This window comes from Neofelis nebulosa, chromosome 18 (genome assembly GCF_028018385.1).
Source record: "Neofelis nebulosa isolate mNeoNeb1 chromosome 18, mNeoNeb1.pri, whole genome shotgun sequence".
In the NCBI taxonomy this organism is placed as follows: Eukaryota; Metazoa; Chordata; class Mammalia; order Carnivora; family Felidae; genus Neofelis; species Neofelis nebulosa.
Genome location: NC_080799.1, coordinates 42951800 through 42969121, shown reverse-complemented (window position 1 = coordinate 42969121; position 17322 = coordinate 42951800). Strand labels below are relative to the sequence as shown.

Sequence of the window (17322 nt, the reverse complement as noted above, 5' to 3'; positions counted from 1 at the left end):
GTTCCACAGGGAACCCACCGCCTACAGCCAGCCACCTTACCTGAGTCCTCTAAGGCTTGGCGGGGTGGGGGGGAAGGCATTCAAAGCGGAAAGACTGCTCACTCTCCACCCTCCACCCCTAATAAATAATCTACAGACCCAATTCCTGCATTTCTCATTTTTATTTGACAGAAAAAGTTGCTCTTGCTGTACAGATTTTAAAAAACCAAAATGCCTTTAAGAAACGTGAAGAGAAAAGTTGGGGGAGGGGCCACAACCTCACTTGGGGGACAGTAGGGGCCAACTAATTTCAACTCCTGCCCCTTCCTTCCAGGAACACCTCACACAAGTTCCCAAGTTCCAACTCCCCCCAGAACTTAGGGTTACAGGGGGGCATTGACGCCTCCCAGCCCTTACCAACTCAAGACCCAGGGTGTCCCCAACTGTATCCTCCCCTCCCACAACTCCCATTCTCATTCCCACCCACCCCAAAACTCCCAAAACGTGAACCAGGAAAAACTCACAGAGATTAACATTTCACAGGAACAAAGAAAAGGGGGGGGGGGCGGGAAGGAGGAAGAGTCCTCCCCCAGGAGTCTACCAGGGTTCGGGGGGGGGGGGGGGGGCAGACAAGGACCCCTCCCCACGGCTGGGTAAAGGGGGCACTCCCTGCAGCTCCAGAACTTGGGGTGTGGTGGGATTCCCCCCAACAGAGATTCAAGGAGACCTGAAACAGAGGAGACAGAGATCAGTGCCTAGGCCCCAGCCAGCCCCAGAGGGCCCCAGGCACAAGAGCTTGACAAGGACGCACCTGGACGAGCGGTGCCGCACAGGGCGGGGGCTGGGTGTCTCCCTCCTGCGCTTGTGGCCAGGGGAGCGGCTGTCCCCACGCTGGCCTCTGCGGGAACCCCGCTCGCTGCTACTGCAACAACAAGAGGACAGTCAGCCCATGCGCAAGGCAACACCAACCTCTGGCAACTTCGAGCCTCAAAGCTGCTCAGAGTGGCGGTGACCAGGCTGGCCGCTGACGGGAGGCCTTACCTCTGCTGGTCCCGTGGCGAGGGCTGGGGCGAAGGGCGGCGGCGCTCCGCAGGCGAGTAGCTGAGGGACCGAGAATCTCGGAGGGAATCTATTGGCTTCCGGGGACTACGGGACCTAGGGAGCAGAGGAAGTTGCCCTAGCACCGCGCTCTTCCAAACCCACCAGCCTGCACTCAGGACCACCCCCCAGGTCCTGACCACCAGACCTCGTACCACACAGGGCCAACCTCAGACCCACCTTTGTCTGCTCACTCACCCATCCGCCCGCACACCATCCACCGAGTGCCCCACTGGGCAGGGCACGGGGTGCAGCGGGGGATGCCAAGAGAAAGACAGTCCCTGCCCTTGGAGGGGCTCAGTCTGGTGGTGAAGGGAGGCCAAGGGAGGCCCGCTCGGCCCCGTGTATGGGAAGCAGCCCCACAAGGACCGATATGCGTGGGTCTGGGGACCCGGGGGGAAGGGACACAGGGCGGGGAAAGGGGGGGGAGGGTAGTCTTCTCGAAGGTGCTGTTTGAGCGGAGTCTTGCAGAACGAGGAGTTCACCAGGCGGACAAGGGAATTCCAGGCAGAAGGAACAGCATGTCCAAAGGCATGGGGTTCTCCTTAGACTGCAAGGCGCTGGGTATGGCTGGAGCACAGGGCATGTGTGGGGGCGGGCAGGAGAGGAGAACACAGGGCAGGCAAGGCCAGTTGGTGAAGAGCCTCACACGCCATTCCCGCAGAGGTGGGGCTTTATCCTGCAGGCCACAGGGCGTCCCGGAAGGATTTGTGGAGTGGAGGGAAGTAACCAGATGTGCGTTTTAGAAAGATCCCTCTGGCTACGTGTGGAAGAGAATGGCGTGGAGGCAGGGAGACAGGGAAGAGGCTGTGGACAGAGTCGGGAGAAGATGACGGTGGCCAGACCAGAGCCCTGGCGGGAGCAACGGGGAGATTTAAAATCTAGAATCCCTGGGACGTGGGAGCAGGAAAACAGGCTGCATGTCAGGGGAAGGGAGAGGAAGGAACCTAGGACTCCACAATCCTGACTGGAGCACCCACACTTGGACCCTTTGCCGGAACAGGGCACAGCACAGGTGGTAGGGAGAGAGCCCAACTCCTCCCACACAACCAGACACCACAGTCCACCAGAGACTCCCGGCAGGGATCTCACGCCCAGGGTCAGACCCCGCCCCTTCCGGCTCCGGCAAGGCTGCACTCACCTCCGCTCGCCGGGGGGTGGCTTCTTGGGGCTTGCAGGTTTGGGCAAGGCCTGAGGGCCAGGCTTAGCGGGGGACGGGGATGAAGAAGTAGAGGAGGAAGAGGAGGAGGAAGAGGAGGAGGAGGAGGAGGAGGAAGAGGAGGAGGAGGAAGAGGAGGAGGAGGAGGAAGAGGAGGAGGAGGAGCTGGAACTGGAGCTACTGGAGCGCCTCTTCCGCTTGGCCGGGGTCGGCTCCGGAGGACGTCCCTCTCGAACAGCCTCCTTGGGGGCTGGGGTGGGGCTGGGGGCCCTGTGGGAGAAGCAGAGCGTCAGGAGGAGACAGGCCGCCCCAGCCCCGACCCTACCTTCCTTGGCCTGGAGGAACGGCAGTGGGGGAGGGGTGCCGGAGAAAGGCCCCAGGAGCCCTCGGAGCTGAGAGCCGGCGAGCACATTCTCTGGAGAGCAGTGGCCCGAGACGCCCCGACCTCTGCTAACACAAGCAACAGGCCGGGCCCGCAGCACAAGGGATCAAGGCTAAACCTCAAGAATGTCCCTGATGGAGGAGGACTAAGGCCCCTGGGCTCAGGTGTGGAAGCCGAGCTGGGCGGTCTCCTTCCCGGGAGAGCCGCGGCTTGGGGAGGCCCCTGCGAGCGGGTTGGCCGGGGGAGGGGCCGTCCTGCCTGGAGGCAGGGAGAAGGATGGGATGACCTCTGAAGATCCTTCCAGCCCAGGGAGTTCCTCTTGAGGTCTAACTGCCATCCCTCCTGCTGTAAAATTAAGTCCATTTCCTCTAGTTCTGTCCTCTGTAGAGACGGAAAACTTATCATTATCCTCTAGAGAATGAACCTTAGGAGACTTTTACCTGTCCCATTCCTCCCCCCGGTGCCCCCACCCCAGCATTCTCTTCTACCCCAGCTTAAGGGTCAAGGTCCCATACCTCTTTCAAAGAGCCAAGAGCCTCTGGACAGAACTTCTCCCTCCCCACCCCCACCCACCCCCCAAACCGGCCCCATCCAACGGTTCTGCAAGCCAAGCCCCCTCACCTCTTCAGCGCTACCTCGGGTTGAGCAGGAAGGCTAGAGCCCTCCGAGTCGCTAGAACTGGAACCGGAGGAAGAGGAGGAGGAAGAGGACGATGACGAGGATGAAGAGGAGGAGCTGGATGAGGAGGAGGAGGAGGAACTCCGCCGCTCCTTTGCCGGCTGCAGGGTGGCCAATGCAGAAGGCTGCTGGGCCCCCGTGGAGGCCGGTGTTTCCCCACCCTCAGGGTGGGACACCCCAGGGACAGGACCAGAGAGCATGCCGTTGTGGTCACCAGCAGAGGACGTGGTCTTTGCCACCGTCCCAGAGGAGAGGGACTGAGACCCTGCTACAGGGGTGGTCTGGGCAAGCAAAGCTCGGGACTGGTCAGAAAAAGCAGATGGCACAGGGGACCTAGGTCGATCCTGAGCTGGAGGAAGAACACACTGGGAGGAAGCCTGGACCATTCTAGAAGCAGGAGAGGGAGCCCGCTCAGAGGTCATTCTAGACTGGCTGAGGGCAGACGGTGGGGTTCTGGAGCCTGGGCCTCCTGGTGGGGTTCTGGATCTGGCTCGGTCAAGAAGTGGTGGTGAGGTTCTACCACTAACACGTTCGTAAGCAGTGAGGGGCACCCGGGGACTGGTAAGGTTTGCACCAGACAAGGCTGGAGCCATCCTAGCACTGGTGAGGCTTGCAGGTGCCATGGCTGGAGGGGTTCTGGAGCTGGCAATATTCACAGGAGCTGTAGCATGTGCAGATCTAGGACCCACCAGGTTTGCAGGGGCTGCAGCCTGGGCTGTTCTGGAGCTGGAGGGATAGTTTGCAGCGGTTGGGGGAGTGCCAGAGCCAGTGAGACTCAGAGCTGCCAAGGCAGCCGGGGTTCTGGCTCCTGCTAGATTCACAGCTGGGGCTGTAGGGGTGCGAGGGTCAGCGAGGTTCACGGCAGAAGGTGCCACTGCTGTTCTGGGGCTGGCCAAGTTCATGGCTGCTGCCGCAGCTGGCGTTCTGGAGTCAGCCAGGTTCACTGCTGTGGGTATGGCAGGTGTCCTGGCACCGGCCAGATTCATCGCTGCTGCAGAAGCTGCAGGAATCCTGCTGGCAAGACTGGCAGCTGGAGCCGTTCTGAGACTCATGAGAGGCACTGGAGCTGGGACCTGGGACATTCTTGCAGCAAGGCCAGCAGCAGACATGGATGGAGGTGGCCGAGCAGTGCCAAGACTGATGGCTGTCAGGGCAAGTGCGATTCTAGACTGTGCGTGATTTTCTGGCACAGATGTTCTCGGGTGATCAGGAATTCGGGGACCTGGACCATCCATCATGGAGCCACCAGCTTGCTGCAGGACAGACATAGGTGTTCTAGAGCTGCCAAGGGGTTCCAGCATTCCAGGTGATCGACAGCGGTCCAGAGGAGTTGGTGACATGCTAGGACGACTGAAACAGCTCATTCTGGAGCTATTGAGCGCTACTGGAGGGGTCCGAGAACCAGAATGATTTCTCGTTGCCGGAGGAGTAGCAGAACGTGAACGATCAGAACTACTTCCAGATGCAGAACGTCTTCGGATGGCGGGAGGAGATCTCGTTAAGGACCGTTTGCCCCGAGTTGTTCGTGGAGTACGCGATCTGGAACGGCGACGGATAGCAAGGGGAGAGCGACTTCGAGAACGCTTGCGTGGCAACAGTGGGGTCCGAGATCTAGAGCGACGCCGAATAGCAGGAGGTGTTCGGGACCGAGATCGGCGGCGTGTCACCGGAGAGGTTCGAGAGCGGGACCTCCTTCGAGTTACTGGAGATGTGCGAGATCGAGATCTCCTACGGGTGACTGGAGACGTTCTGGATCTCGATCTTCTGCGAGCTATAGGGGAAGTTCTGCTTCGAGATCGCCTCCTGGTCACTGGTGGAGTCCTAGATCTGGACCTTCTTCGAGTCACCGGTGGAGTTCTGGAACGGGAGCGCCGGCGTGTTGGGGTTCTGGATCTTGAACGACGGCGGGTTACTGGTGGTGTTCTAGACCTGGATCGCCTTCGACTCACTGGCGATGCTCTGGATCGAGATCTTCGTCGAGTCACTGATGTCCTGGACCTTGATCGTCTCCGACTGACTGGTGAAGTTCGAGACCTGGACCTACGGCGGCTGACCAAAGGTGTTCTGGACCTGGACCGCCGGTGAGTGGCTGGAGAGGCCCGAGACCGTGAGCGCTTCCACGGAGCTGGTGAGGTACGAGAGCGGGACCGCTTCCGACTGGCTGGGGGTGTCCGAGAACGGCCTCTTCGGCGTCGGGAAGAAGTTCGGGAACTCTCCTGCCGGGCAGGTGACCTTGAGTGGTAACCAGAGCCTCCCCTCCGCCGCCGAGTGACCCGAGACCTCGACCGGCTCCGCTGTCTTCTCCGCGAAGTTGACTGAGAAGATCCAGACCTATCTCGACGTCGAGTTGTTCTGGTTTTCTCTCTCCTTGAGCGGGAACGGGACCTCTGAAGCCCACGAGGCTTTGGTGAAGGAGAACGGCCTCTCCTTGAAGTTGTCTTAGCACGTGGAGATGAAGCTGAGCGCCGCCGACGTGAGGATCTTGACTTTTCAGCTGGCTCTGGGGAAGACACTGAAGGACTTCTTCGACGTCTCGGGGGGGTTCTAGAACGGGTCTCTGGTGAGGACGATGCAGAGCGGCTTCTACGAGACAGCCTGGCCTTCCTAGTCAGCTCAGGAGACGATCTAGAGCTGCGACGGCGAGGTGGAGTGCGGGACTTGGTCTTGGGCTCTGGTGATGACCTAGAGCTTCTTCTAGCAGTTCTGGATTTGGGTGGGTGTTCTGGAGAGGACTCTGAACTGCTGCTTCCGTCAGGAGAAGGGCCTCTGCCTTTGCTCGATGAACCTGACCTGCTTCGTCTGGGAAGAGCTCGAAGGGCAGGAGCCTTGGGTTCAGGAGAAGAATCAGAACCGCTCTGTGCCCTGGGTGCCACTCTCAGCTTCTCTTTAACTTCAGGGGATGAGCCAGACCTACTACGGCGAGGAGAAGGTCGGGCTTTGCTATCAACCTCTGGAGACGACCCAGACCGACTCCTTTCTCTAAGCGGTACTCGTGTCTTAGCTTTGGAATCTGGAGAAGAGTCTGATTCACTTCTTTCTTGAGGGGATGCACCGGGCTTCCCATCAAGTTCTTGAGAAGACCCAGATCGACTTCTCTGTCCAAGAGGAGTCCTAGCCATGGTCTTCTGTTCAACTGATGACTCTGACCCACTTCGTTCTCTCTGGGGGGTAAGACACTTGTTGTTGAGCTCTGGAGATGATGGAGAACGACTCCTTGGCCTAGGAGTCTGGGGCAAAGCTTTTGGTTCTGGAGAAGAATCACATTCACTTCTCCCCCTAGATGGTGTTCTAGGTATATCTTTCATTCCAGGAGAGGACCCAGATAAACTGTGCCTCGAGGGAGTCCCAGACCCATCTCTAAGTCCTGGAGAAGACCCAGACCTGCTTCTCCTTGAGGGGGTTCTGGGTAAACCGTCTTTCAGTTCAGGAGATGCAGAGCTACTTCTTTCCCTCGATGGTGTTCTGGGTACAGCATCAAGCACTGGTGAAGAAACACTCTGATTTGAAGACATTCCTGCTTTTTCCACTGCATCTGGCGATAACTCAGAACTGCTGCGTCTGGAGGACCTTGTGGATTGTTCTTTCATGTCTACAAATGGATCTGTCTCCAGCTGATTAGGAAAAGATCCATTCAAATCTTCTTTAACCTCAGGAGAAAACCCAGCATTCATTTCTGCAACAGGGCCTGAGTTTCTAAATTCTAAAGGTGATCCAAAGCTATTCTCCCTCGGGGAGGAATTAGACAGCTCTTTATGCTCTGGAGAAAAATGTGGCCCACTCCAAGTTGAGGCCACTGCAGGGACTTCTGCTTCCAAAGAAGTCTGTGACTGGCATTGGTCAAGAGTCAAAGACACAGGTCTTTCTTCTAATTCAGGTGAGGATTCAAAATTACCTCCAGCCATTTCTTTAAGTTCTGGAGACAAATGAGAGAGGACCTGGTTTGAGGATTCTTCAGATTTCTCAACGTCCATTAATTCCTCATCTTGGCTTGGCTTAGCTGACGTACTTTGGTCTTTTGTATCTGGTGATGACCCAACACCACCTCTTTCCCTTGATGGGGTTTTAGGTGTCTCTCTGAGTACTGGTGAGGACTCAGATTTATCCTGCACTGGGAAAGGACTAGATTTGTCTCTTGGTCCAGGAGATGACACAGTAGTATCTTCCTGAAGGAGTAAGCCTGTTTTCTCTTTTGACTCAGAAGGCTCCAATCTACTCTGCCCCAAAAGAGATTTAGAGTCCATGGCAGGATATGGGAAAGAGTCAGACTGAGACTTGCTCTGCTCAGGAGACATTCCAGATTTTAGCCTAGGACTTGACAATTCACTTCTGTCTGGTCTTGGTGGAGATCTGGGTGTCAGCTCAGTGATTGGAGATGAAGACCTGGACCGGCCACCCTTAAGAGGTGTGTGAGATTTGCTCTGCAGAGACGGAGACTCAGAGTGACTCCGTTTCATGTCTGGACTTGAAGTATCAGATCTAGGGTCTGGTGAAGTCTGTGATTGTCCTTTCTGTTGCAGAGAAGAGGAGACAAAATACATTTCTCCTGGTGGTGTGGTAGACTTTACTCCTGGACAGAGAGAGAAGGATCCAGAACTTTGTGCTGGTAAGTCTTTAGACTTCTCTTGGGAACATGGGGACTTAGATCCACAAAGACTGTGCCCTGATGGAGTTTGGGGCTTAACCTTAGGGCATGGTGAAGTAGACCCTGAGTGACTTTGTCTTGGTGGTGTTCCAGGTTTCACTTTGGTATCTGGTGAAGAGGACCTAGAACGGCTGTGTCTCTGCAACAATCTAGATTCCATCTTGGAGCAAGGAGACTCTGATCTGCTTTGCCTTGGCGGTGTTTTAGAGGTTACCCTACTAGGACTTGGAGAAGAGGAGCCAGAATGACTTTGGACTGGCGACATTACTGCCTTCACTTTGGGTTGTGGAGATGACGATCCAGAGCGGCTCCCTCTTGGAGGGGTGCTAGATTTCACTCTAGGAGGAGAGGACCCAGAGCAGCTATGTCTTGAAGGAGTCATAGATTTCACCTCAGGGTCAGGTGATGATTCTGAACGGCTCTGTATTTGTGGTGTCGCAGATTGTTCATTTGCCTGGGGACTTGTTACAGACCCTTGCCTTGGTGGTGTTCCAGACTTCACTTTAGGTTGAGGAGATGAACTGGAACAACTCTGTCTTGAAGGTGTTTTAGATTTCTGGTTAGAAGGAGGAGAAGAACCAGAACGACTTCGCCTTGGTGGTGTTCTAGATTTAGCTTTCGGCTGGGATGATCCAGAGCGACTGCGCCTTGGTGGTGTCCGAGACTTTTGTTTAGGACACGGAGAGGATCCCGAAAGGCTTCGCCTCAAAGACAAGCGAGATTTTGCTTTGGACCGCGGTGAAGAGAGAGACCTGCTCCGTCTTGAAGAAACTCGAGATTTTTTCATTTCCGGGCTTGAGTTGGACCTGCTCCTCCTCTGTGATGCTCTGGATTTGTTCTTCCGCTCTGATGATGAACCAGACCTGCCTCTTCTTTGTGGTGTTCTAGAATGAGATCTTCCTCGTCTAACTAGACTTCTACTACGAGATCTTCGTCTTGCTGGTGTCCTAGACCGAGATCGTCCTCGTCTTACGGGTGTCCTAGACCGAGATCGTCCTCGTCTTGCCGGTGTCCTAGACCGAGACCTCCCTCTCCTGGCTGGTGTTCTAGAGCGTGACCGACGTCTGGCTGGAGTTCTAGAGCGTGACCTGCCACTTCTCCTGGCTGGTGATCTGCTACGAGACCTCCGTCGTACTGGCGATCGGGTCCTAGATCTGCGCCTAGCAGGTGTCCTAGAGCGAGACCTGCCTCTCCGGGCTGGTGTTCTAGAGCGGGACCTACGCCTGGCAGGTGTTCTGGATCGTGATCTCCGCCTGGCAGGTGTTCTAGAGCGAGATCTAGCCCGGCGGGCTGGCGTTCTAGAACGAGATCTGCCCCTAGCGGCTGGGGATCTAGAATGAGACCTGCCTCGCCTTGCTGATCTAGACCTGCCTCTTCTCTGGGTATTTCTGCTTCTAGACCAGCCTGGTCGCTGAGGAGACCTAGAGCGACCACGTCGCTGGGGGCTTCTGGACCGTCCCCACCTCTGTGCAGACCGGGACCTACGCCACTGAGGGGACCGGGACCTAGAATGACCTCTTTTGGTAGGGGTTCGAGACCGAGATCGCCCCCTCTTAGTGGTGGTAGGGCTACGGGACCTCCCCACTCTTCGAGAAGGGGTATGAGAATGTGACTTATCCCGCTTTGCTCGGCCATGTGAGCGACTCTTGGATGCGGGAGAAGAAGAAATCTCTCGGCGGGACCCAGGAGCTGGTGCAGGTTTAGGACTTTCAGGGGAAGAGCTGGCATGTCGAGAAACTTTGGTAGGTTGAGGGGATGGTGGGCAGCTCTCTGAAGACGACTGGGGAGGTTTCTCAGGAGACTTAGGTGGTGAACGGCCCCGGGTTGGGGAAGCCTCAGATGGGGGGTTCACTGGCTCCTGACTTAAGGTGGTTGTTGCAAGGGGTTGTGGGGAGCCGCCATGTTGCTCAGCAAGGAGCGGAGGCGGAGCAGGTGGTTCTGGGCCTGCGCTGCTCCTTTCCGGAGAGGGGCTAGGTCGAATTGCAGATTTCTAAGAGTGGAAAAGAAAGCACGGATAGGAACATAAGCACCAAAACTTCCCATCAACCTAAACACCAAAACTTCCTATTACCCATAAGAGCCTAACATCCTTGCCAATGAAATTTTTCCTCTACACACCCCATTACAACACCAACTGGTCCTTTACCTCACCACAGGTAGTCATTAACAAAAGATCACGTAAAAAGACAATTGGGACAACATGAACAGGCTATCTTATCACTTTAAGTCTCATAACCTAAAAAAAAACACAACACAACACACTACGTTTTACGATAACCCTAACAAAATACCACGGCAACAGAAAAAAAGTGCATACTTTTACTAAACGGAAAAACAAAGCAGTTTCCCGAAGAGTGAGGCATCTGACTTCACCCTTGAAAAACACTAAGATTATGGTGCAAAGACAAAGATTTGAGAATATGGTTTATGTAAATAGAACTACAGATAAGTACAGAAAATGAAACCAAGTTTGAAAAGCTTTAAATATAAGACAAGTAAATGAAATTAAAACAGAAATTAAGTTTTTGAGGTAATCCAACTTGTACTTTAGAAAAATAACTCTGGAGGACACAGAAAACGGGACTAAAAAGCTAAGCATTTAACGAAGAGCAATTACACTGTAATAGCTAAAGCAATAAAACATCACGATTAGGGCTTCGATCAGAATAGCAACCATAAAATGACAAGTACTGAAAAGACCATTCCGGAGTAGTGTTTTCAAACTGCAGGCAGCAATCCAGTGGGTTGACAACTTTTAGTTAGCTACAACCAGCATTTAACAAAAATAAACTCTATAGACAAATCTCAAAATGCTAAAAATGATTTAAAAATACTTTTCTCAAATTGAATGTAAAAGCATAAACAGCATAGTGACGTAAAACCTACAAATAACCGGCGAAGTTTGAAAATGTTAACTCTATAGAATTTGCACATGCAGAAAAGACCTTAATAAAATGAAAACTGCGTTACGAAAAGAACTGAATTCACTTCTTTAAACCAGTTTACTTCCCTCCTTCACTTCAAACACCCATCCTAACCCTCCAACCCAAAAACATGCATTAACTCAAGACGTAACCTACCTCCTTGTCTTTGTCTTTGTCCTCATGAGGACTGCTAGGCTGCTTTGTAGAGGGCTCTGAGCTGCTAGGCTGCCCTGTGTTGGTGGTACCTTGTTCCTTAGAAGGTGCATCTCCCTCCCCTCGACGCCCTGAAACAGGGGAAGGACTTCGCCCAGTCAAGGTAATCGTATGGGTCTTTGCTGCCGCACTTCGAGACCTGAGGAAGGTAATTGAGGGCAGGGGAGAGGAAAGAAATCAGCTCAGAGGAGAAGAGGGAACCCCCTCCCAGCTCCCATCCGCCTTTCCTGACTATACAAACCCTCTTCCAAGAAGCCTTCTCTTACACACAAGACTCAAGTCACTCATGGAAATTCAAGTCCACTTCACTTTGGTCCTTTTCTTCCCAACAGTCCCCAAAAGTGTTCTCCCTCTACCCCTTTATCCACCTCCCCCATCCTCCCCAAACCCTCCACCCTGCCCATTCCCTACCCACTTCATTCACAACTCACCTCTGAGCCCACCTCCTTCAGGAAGCCTTCCCCGATTAAGGAAGCCAGGGTAAGGATTCCTTCCTCCCCCAGACACCACGAACAAACCACCACCCCCCCTATTCTGGCAGTCCATATACATCAAAACAAAACAAAAAATAACAAAATAAACAAAAACAAAAACAAAAAAAAAAAGAGAAGGGGAAATGTATATGTCTGTCCATCCTGTTGCTTTAGCCTGTCAGCTCCTAGAGGGCAGGGACCGTGTCTTCCGAATGGTCTGTGCAGCGCCTAGCACACCGTGGGCGCTCAATAAATATTAAATTGATTAACCCACAAGTCCCTCTCCCTCCCTTCCTCCTGGACCACCCCTTACCGACTGCGGGAAGTATCAGAAGAGGAAGCAGAGTCAGCAGACGTTGAACGGTGGGCCCGGCGGCTCTTGGGGGCTGGTGTTGTACTACGAGACCTGAAGGAAGGCCACCACCACAGCTCAGGGTGCTATTACGCTCACACTGGATTTTCCTCGTCGATCCCTCAACCTTCCACCATCAGTCAAGGACACAACTGATTCTCCCCTTTACCCCGCCAGGTAGACTTCACCTAACCTACTGCCTAATAAGCAAATTACCCTCCAATTCACACAAACTCACTCACCGCTTCCGCTTCTTGTCCTTAGATTTACGTTTGCTCTTTGGAGTGGGAGACCTGACAATGGAAATTCAAAATAATCATCTTAAAAAAAAATCCAAAATCAAATAAAAAAATGACAGAACTATTGACAGAAGATCAAGGAACTGAGCTTTACTCTAAGAAACCCCTACAGAACAGGCAAGGCCAGACGGGCTCACCGTTCCATGTCACTATGTCCCCAATGTCCCAAGGAGCTCTTACCTATGCTTCCGTTTTTTGGATTCAGATTCTGACCTGTTGGAGGGGAGGGGGGGGAAAACAACGCATAAACCAATACCTATGCCTGGACTCCTCAAACCTCTCCAGTCACTTCATGTACTCCCAGCTCATACCTGTGCTTCTTCTTCTTAGAACTCTTCTTCCTCTCTCGTCGAGGAGAGCTGCTCTCTGACCTGCTAAAGATGGGTTCAGAAACAAAGTCATTCTACTGGGTTCCTTCTCTGACCCCCCCCCCCACTTACAATCCACCCCCAAAAAAGGCTTCTAAATCAACAAACACGAACATCACCAATGTCTCAGACCTAAGCCCAGGACTTATTACTCTCCAGGAAGCAGAAATACCTCTTCCATAAAGCAACAAACCTCAAAACGAAAAGCCCAGTAATTCAAGACGTGGCCTAGTTAGTTCTTAGTTGGCAAAGCTGCAGAATCAAACCTTCCCCAATGAATAAACTTAATACATTCCTTCCCGTGACTGAAATCTGAATGGTAACTCCCTCTTCCCTGATGTATCTCACAACTCTCTCCTGCTTCCCAAAAGAATTCTCTATTTCCGGGGGTGGGGGGGGGGGGGGCGCCACAAGACTGGTCCTCTGCTTATTAAAGTGACATCCCAACTAACTTACCGTCCTCTATCTTTCTTCTTTTTCTTCTTCTTTTGCTTTGGGGTTGGTGAGCGAGAACTGCTGGACTCCCGGACAAGGCTGGAGAAAGATGAAAAGAAGCAGGATGAGTAATAAGATGAATTTTCTCAGACTTTTCAACTTCAAAACAACAAAATCTCAACAGTTTGGGAAGGAACAGTCCCCCTCATCCCTAAATAGAGCAGAGTGCTTAGAAGAAAAGAAGCTGACATGCTTTCTTGACCTTGAGTACCTGTAAGGTTTGGGAGGCTCTGGAGCTGGTTGCTTAGCTTCTCGAGCACGTCGCTGAGGATCAAAAGAGCTGCCATCTACATAGGAATCACTGATACCAAAGGCAGCACGGAGTCGCTCATTCTTTTTCTCATTCAGTTCTGCCAACTGGTGAGTCTCAGTTACCCTGGGGGGAAAAAGGCAATGGTTAGAAGGGAAGAGAAAAGATCAGGGTTGCTCCTACCACCGGAGGCAGCCAAATGAGACTGGGAAGAAGTTGGGAGAAAGAACAGGGAGGAAGTTGAAGAAGAGAAAACAGCAGAAGCAGTGCAGTCCAGAGGAAATAAGAGACAGTGAAAACACTCACGCTGGCCTCTGCCCTGGGGTCTCTTCCTTTCCCCCAGGGTTCACATCCTTCTCCAGCAACATGAGTCGAAAGGTAGCCACTTTTTCCTGAATTTGCTGTTCCTCGTACCTGAAGAACAAATCCCTTCAAGGTTAAAGGCTGACTAGGCACTTAACCCAGTCCCAAGTTAAAGTTTCCTTATTCCCAGGAGGATCCCTTCCCTTTCCATGCACACATAAAACTTTTCACTCACTGTCACCCAAAGGGCCCTTCTCTTAAATCTTTCTGATCTTTCACTGTTCTTTCTTCCCTCCATTTACTATAGCCTCTAGAACAGTGGATTTTAAACAGGCTAAACTCCAGGGGCTAAAAGAGGAAAGCTAAGCAGGCAAAGTTCCAGGTGCTCCTCCTCAACTTCAACAACAGGTATTTCCTGAGATTCCAAAGTAAAGTGCATTGTATAAAAAGGGTGCCACTGCTGAAGTTTGAAAACCACTGCTCTAAAAGGTTTTCTCACTGTACTCCTTTTCCAAATTTCACTTCCCTACCCAACCCATGATCCCCTCTTATCCAGATTAGTATTTCAATTCCTGTTTTCTTGCCTTCACTACCTTCCAAGGCCTCAATCCTTAAATCCATTTACCTTCCTCTTCTCTACCAATGACAACACCTGTCAGCTTCTACTCCAGCTCTTTTCTTGCCTGGTACCTGCTTTCCCACCTCTCCCCTTAAAGCACCTTTTTGTTTTTCAATGGCTTCCCTCTTTCCCCAAGTGTCTTCATCCTAATAATTCAAATTCCCTCAGGCTTTCTCTTGGTACAGACTTTCCTCATCTCCCACCTTGAGCTGTCCCTTAACTCCTCTCAATCTGCTAGCTCCTTTACCTCCTCCCCTCCTGCAACTCCTCTCCAGGCCTCTTCAACAAGCCCTCAACTCCCTACATCCCACCTAATTCCCCCAGCTCTGTGCTCACTCAGTGCTTGGCTCTCCCCCAGCCCTCCCCTCACCCCTGCTCTTCCATCATCTCCTCCAGCTCGAGGCATCGCAGCTCCACGCGCCGCTTGCGCTCGTGGTCCAGGATGTCAGGATTAGGCCGCTTCACCAGGGCAGCCTCCAGGCGCCGCAGTTCCTCCTCTCCCTTGTAGTCAGGCCGCTCACCCCGGCGGCCTCGCACCAGGGACAGGTTGCGCTGGACGTAGCCGTTGGTGCCGCTGCCCCGGGGCGTCGGCAGCCCGATCCCGTTGTACATGGCCCCGTGCCCGGGGGGGCACCACCGCTCCTGGGGGGGAGCGGGGAAACACGGGTCAGGGCCCTGACCCCAAACTAACCACTTGCCACCACCCAAATCCCTGTTCTTCACCCCTATTTCAACAGGAAGCTCCACACTAAACTCCTTTATCTGCATAATCCTCCTGGTCTTCTAACAAAAACCCTTCCTTCCCTTCCCCTTCCCATACTTTCTTTCCACTCAATCCTACCCCAGCTCTTACAGCCTTTTCCCTCAAAGGCCAAGAGCCACTTCCATTTCTGTTTGCACCTAGATGTTCTTGTTCCACCCTGAGAAAACAAGAAACCTATTTCTCTCGAATTTTTCCACACTCTTTATTCTCATTTGGCTCCCATAAGCACCAACGTCTCCACCTACTAATCTACTTTCCGACATCTGGCAACTGACTGACTGAGGCCCCCAAACAGGGCACGACCACCACTACCACAAGTCTGTGGTACCTACGGGCCCACAGTCCAAATCCAAAGATTCTTTTCAGAACTGACCTAAGAATTTCAGACTACCACGTCACAAACGCAAAACAGACTAAACAACCCCTACATATCTTAACACGTGGACTGGTTGGTTTCTGACATAAACCAAGAGTCCCATGCAGCCTCACACTCAAGAATAAAAGCCAGCATGCGTATCAGAAACACAAGAACCTTGGATACATAATCTTCTTGTACTTTACCTCCCCGAGGAGAGGCCATTTCCCTGATTTCAAATATTTATAAGCTATCAACTACCTTGCCTGGTATCTTGCTCCTTTAATTTCCTTCCCAATAGGATTTCTCACGTATTCATTCGGCAGCTCACCCAAGTCTCATTAGCTCCCCTTAAAAACATCACCTGTTTGCAGCTCAATGCTCTGATCAAACCTCTGCTCCAACTGTTCCCATTGCCCTCTTCTACATTCCTTGCCCTAAACTTACTCAGAACACCCCCCCCCTTCATAGCCCTTCACTAAGGCAAAACTGTCAACTTTCCCTACCAATTTCTGTTACCTCGCTTCCTAGTGTTTCTCTTCCAGACCTGCCTTATCTCTCCCATGTTCTCTTTGTGCCTCCTACACCAAGGTTCTATCCTCTCAACCTGTCCCAACCCCAGCATGGCTCTGAAAAGCCCTCAACCCCCTCGAGTTTTCTGGTTAGATTTCTTAGCTACACGTTTCTTATTCTTTTCTCCTACTACATATACGTTATTTCTTCCTCCATCTCATCTCGTCCGCGACAGCTTCACAGAGCACAAATATGTGAGGGAAAACTACCCCCCTCAAAAACCCCAAGGAACAAGTGAAGAGATTAGTGAAAAATAAGCAAAGGTAGATAAACACGGATACAAAGGAAGCCTATGTTTTTAAAATTCCAGAAGAAACAGCCTATGAGTACCTGGAGGATATAGTGAAACACAATTTTAAGTATGGGGAGATTGAGAATGGAAGGAAAATTGCCCAATTCCAGAACTGCTTGTACCTCTATCCCCCAACTCTAAAGGCTGGGCCCCTGCCCAACCCCAGGAGCAGACTCCAGAGGACTGAAAAATCAGAAAACCACACTAAGGTACAGGAGTGACAAATGAAGCTCAATCTAGGAAAAGCAAGTAGAAATGCACAAAAAAATGAAAATTTTCGCTACAGCACAAGAAATGAGTTTCTTTACCTTCCAACACTCACTTTCATTTTCTCAAATACCAATCCTCCCCACTCTAAACCCAGGTCCTTCTTTGCCTCTCTAAACCCCACCCTAGTTTCTGCCTTCCTCGCAGAATGCTTCCAGCGTGCAATTAATTCTTCAGCTTAACCATTCACCCACACTTCCATACCACCTCACACAGAAGTCCTCCCACTCCCTTAAGAGGGCAAACCAGCAGCTGCTAAAGAAAGGACATTAAGTCACAACTAATTGGAGAACTTTAAAAAACAAGTCCTCACCCTCCCCTCCCCCAAAGCAGCCCACGGCACCCGAGGCAGTGCTCAGAACACTAAAAGGAAAAGGCGAAGGGGGAACATCAACACACACAGAAGTCACCCGAAACAGCTAACTTTGTAAAACAAACGTTCTCAACTAGGGTCCACAGACTGTGAGAACACAAAAGTTATCCAAGATAAAAATCACAAAGCAAAAATCGACTGCAAGACAGAAAAATTTTTCCTTTTACTGGGAAACTTATCACGACGCCAGACAAAGAGAGACAAGACAATCCTCAATTCAAGACGGGAGACACTCAAGAAACGAAACGCACCAGGAGAGAGGCGGTGGGCGTGCAGGGAACGGACACGAGCCAGCCCAGCAAGCTCAGTGATGAGCGGATTCGGGGGGCTGGGCCAGCGCTACCGAACCCAGAAAAATTTTACGTCCTGGCTCAAGAAAAGACCGCAACTCACACACTTAAGAGAAAAGACAACGAAACGGTCGTCTGGAATTCTGGGGCCAGACGACATCTTAGCCCCGCGTGA

At 52.3% G+C, this 17322-nt stretch overlaps 1 protein-coding gene across 10 annotated transcripts; it reads right to left on the bottom strand.

The window, feature by feature from the left end:
• Nucleotides 1–142: 142 nt before the first annotated feature.
• SRRM2 (serine/arginine repetitive matrix 2) lies at nt 143–17322 on the bottom strand. 10 transcript variants are annotated; one of them, XM_058711390.1, is made up of 15 exons: nt 17251–17322; nt 14605–14876; nt 13619–13726; nt 13274–13438; nt 13024–13101; nt 12511–12573; nt 12380–12412; nt 12143–12193; nt 11862–11954; nt 11019–11214; nt 3240–9928; nt 2219–2506; nt 1021–1134; nt 791–901; nt 143–706 (listed from the first exon to the last, which is right to left on the bottom strand). In XM_058711390.1, exons 1-15 carry the CDS (start codon nt 17305–17307, stop codon nt 697–699), a joined length of 8328 nt encoding a protein of 2775 aa, XP_058567373.1. In that variant the 5' UTR covers nt 17308–17322; the 3' UTR covers nt 143–696. The 10 variants fall into 10 exon arrangements, with proteins under 10 accessions (XP_058567373.1, XP_058567374.1, XP_058567375.1 ...); XM_058711391.1 differs by having other exon boundaries at nt 791–898; XM_058711392.1 differs by having other exon boundaries at nt 12511–12570.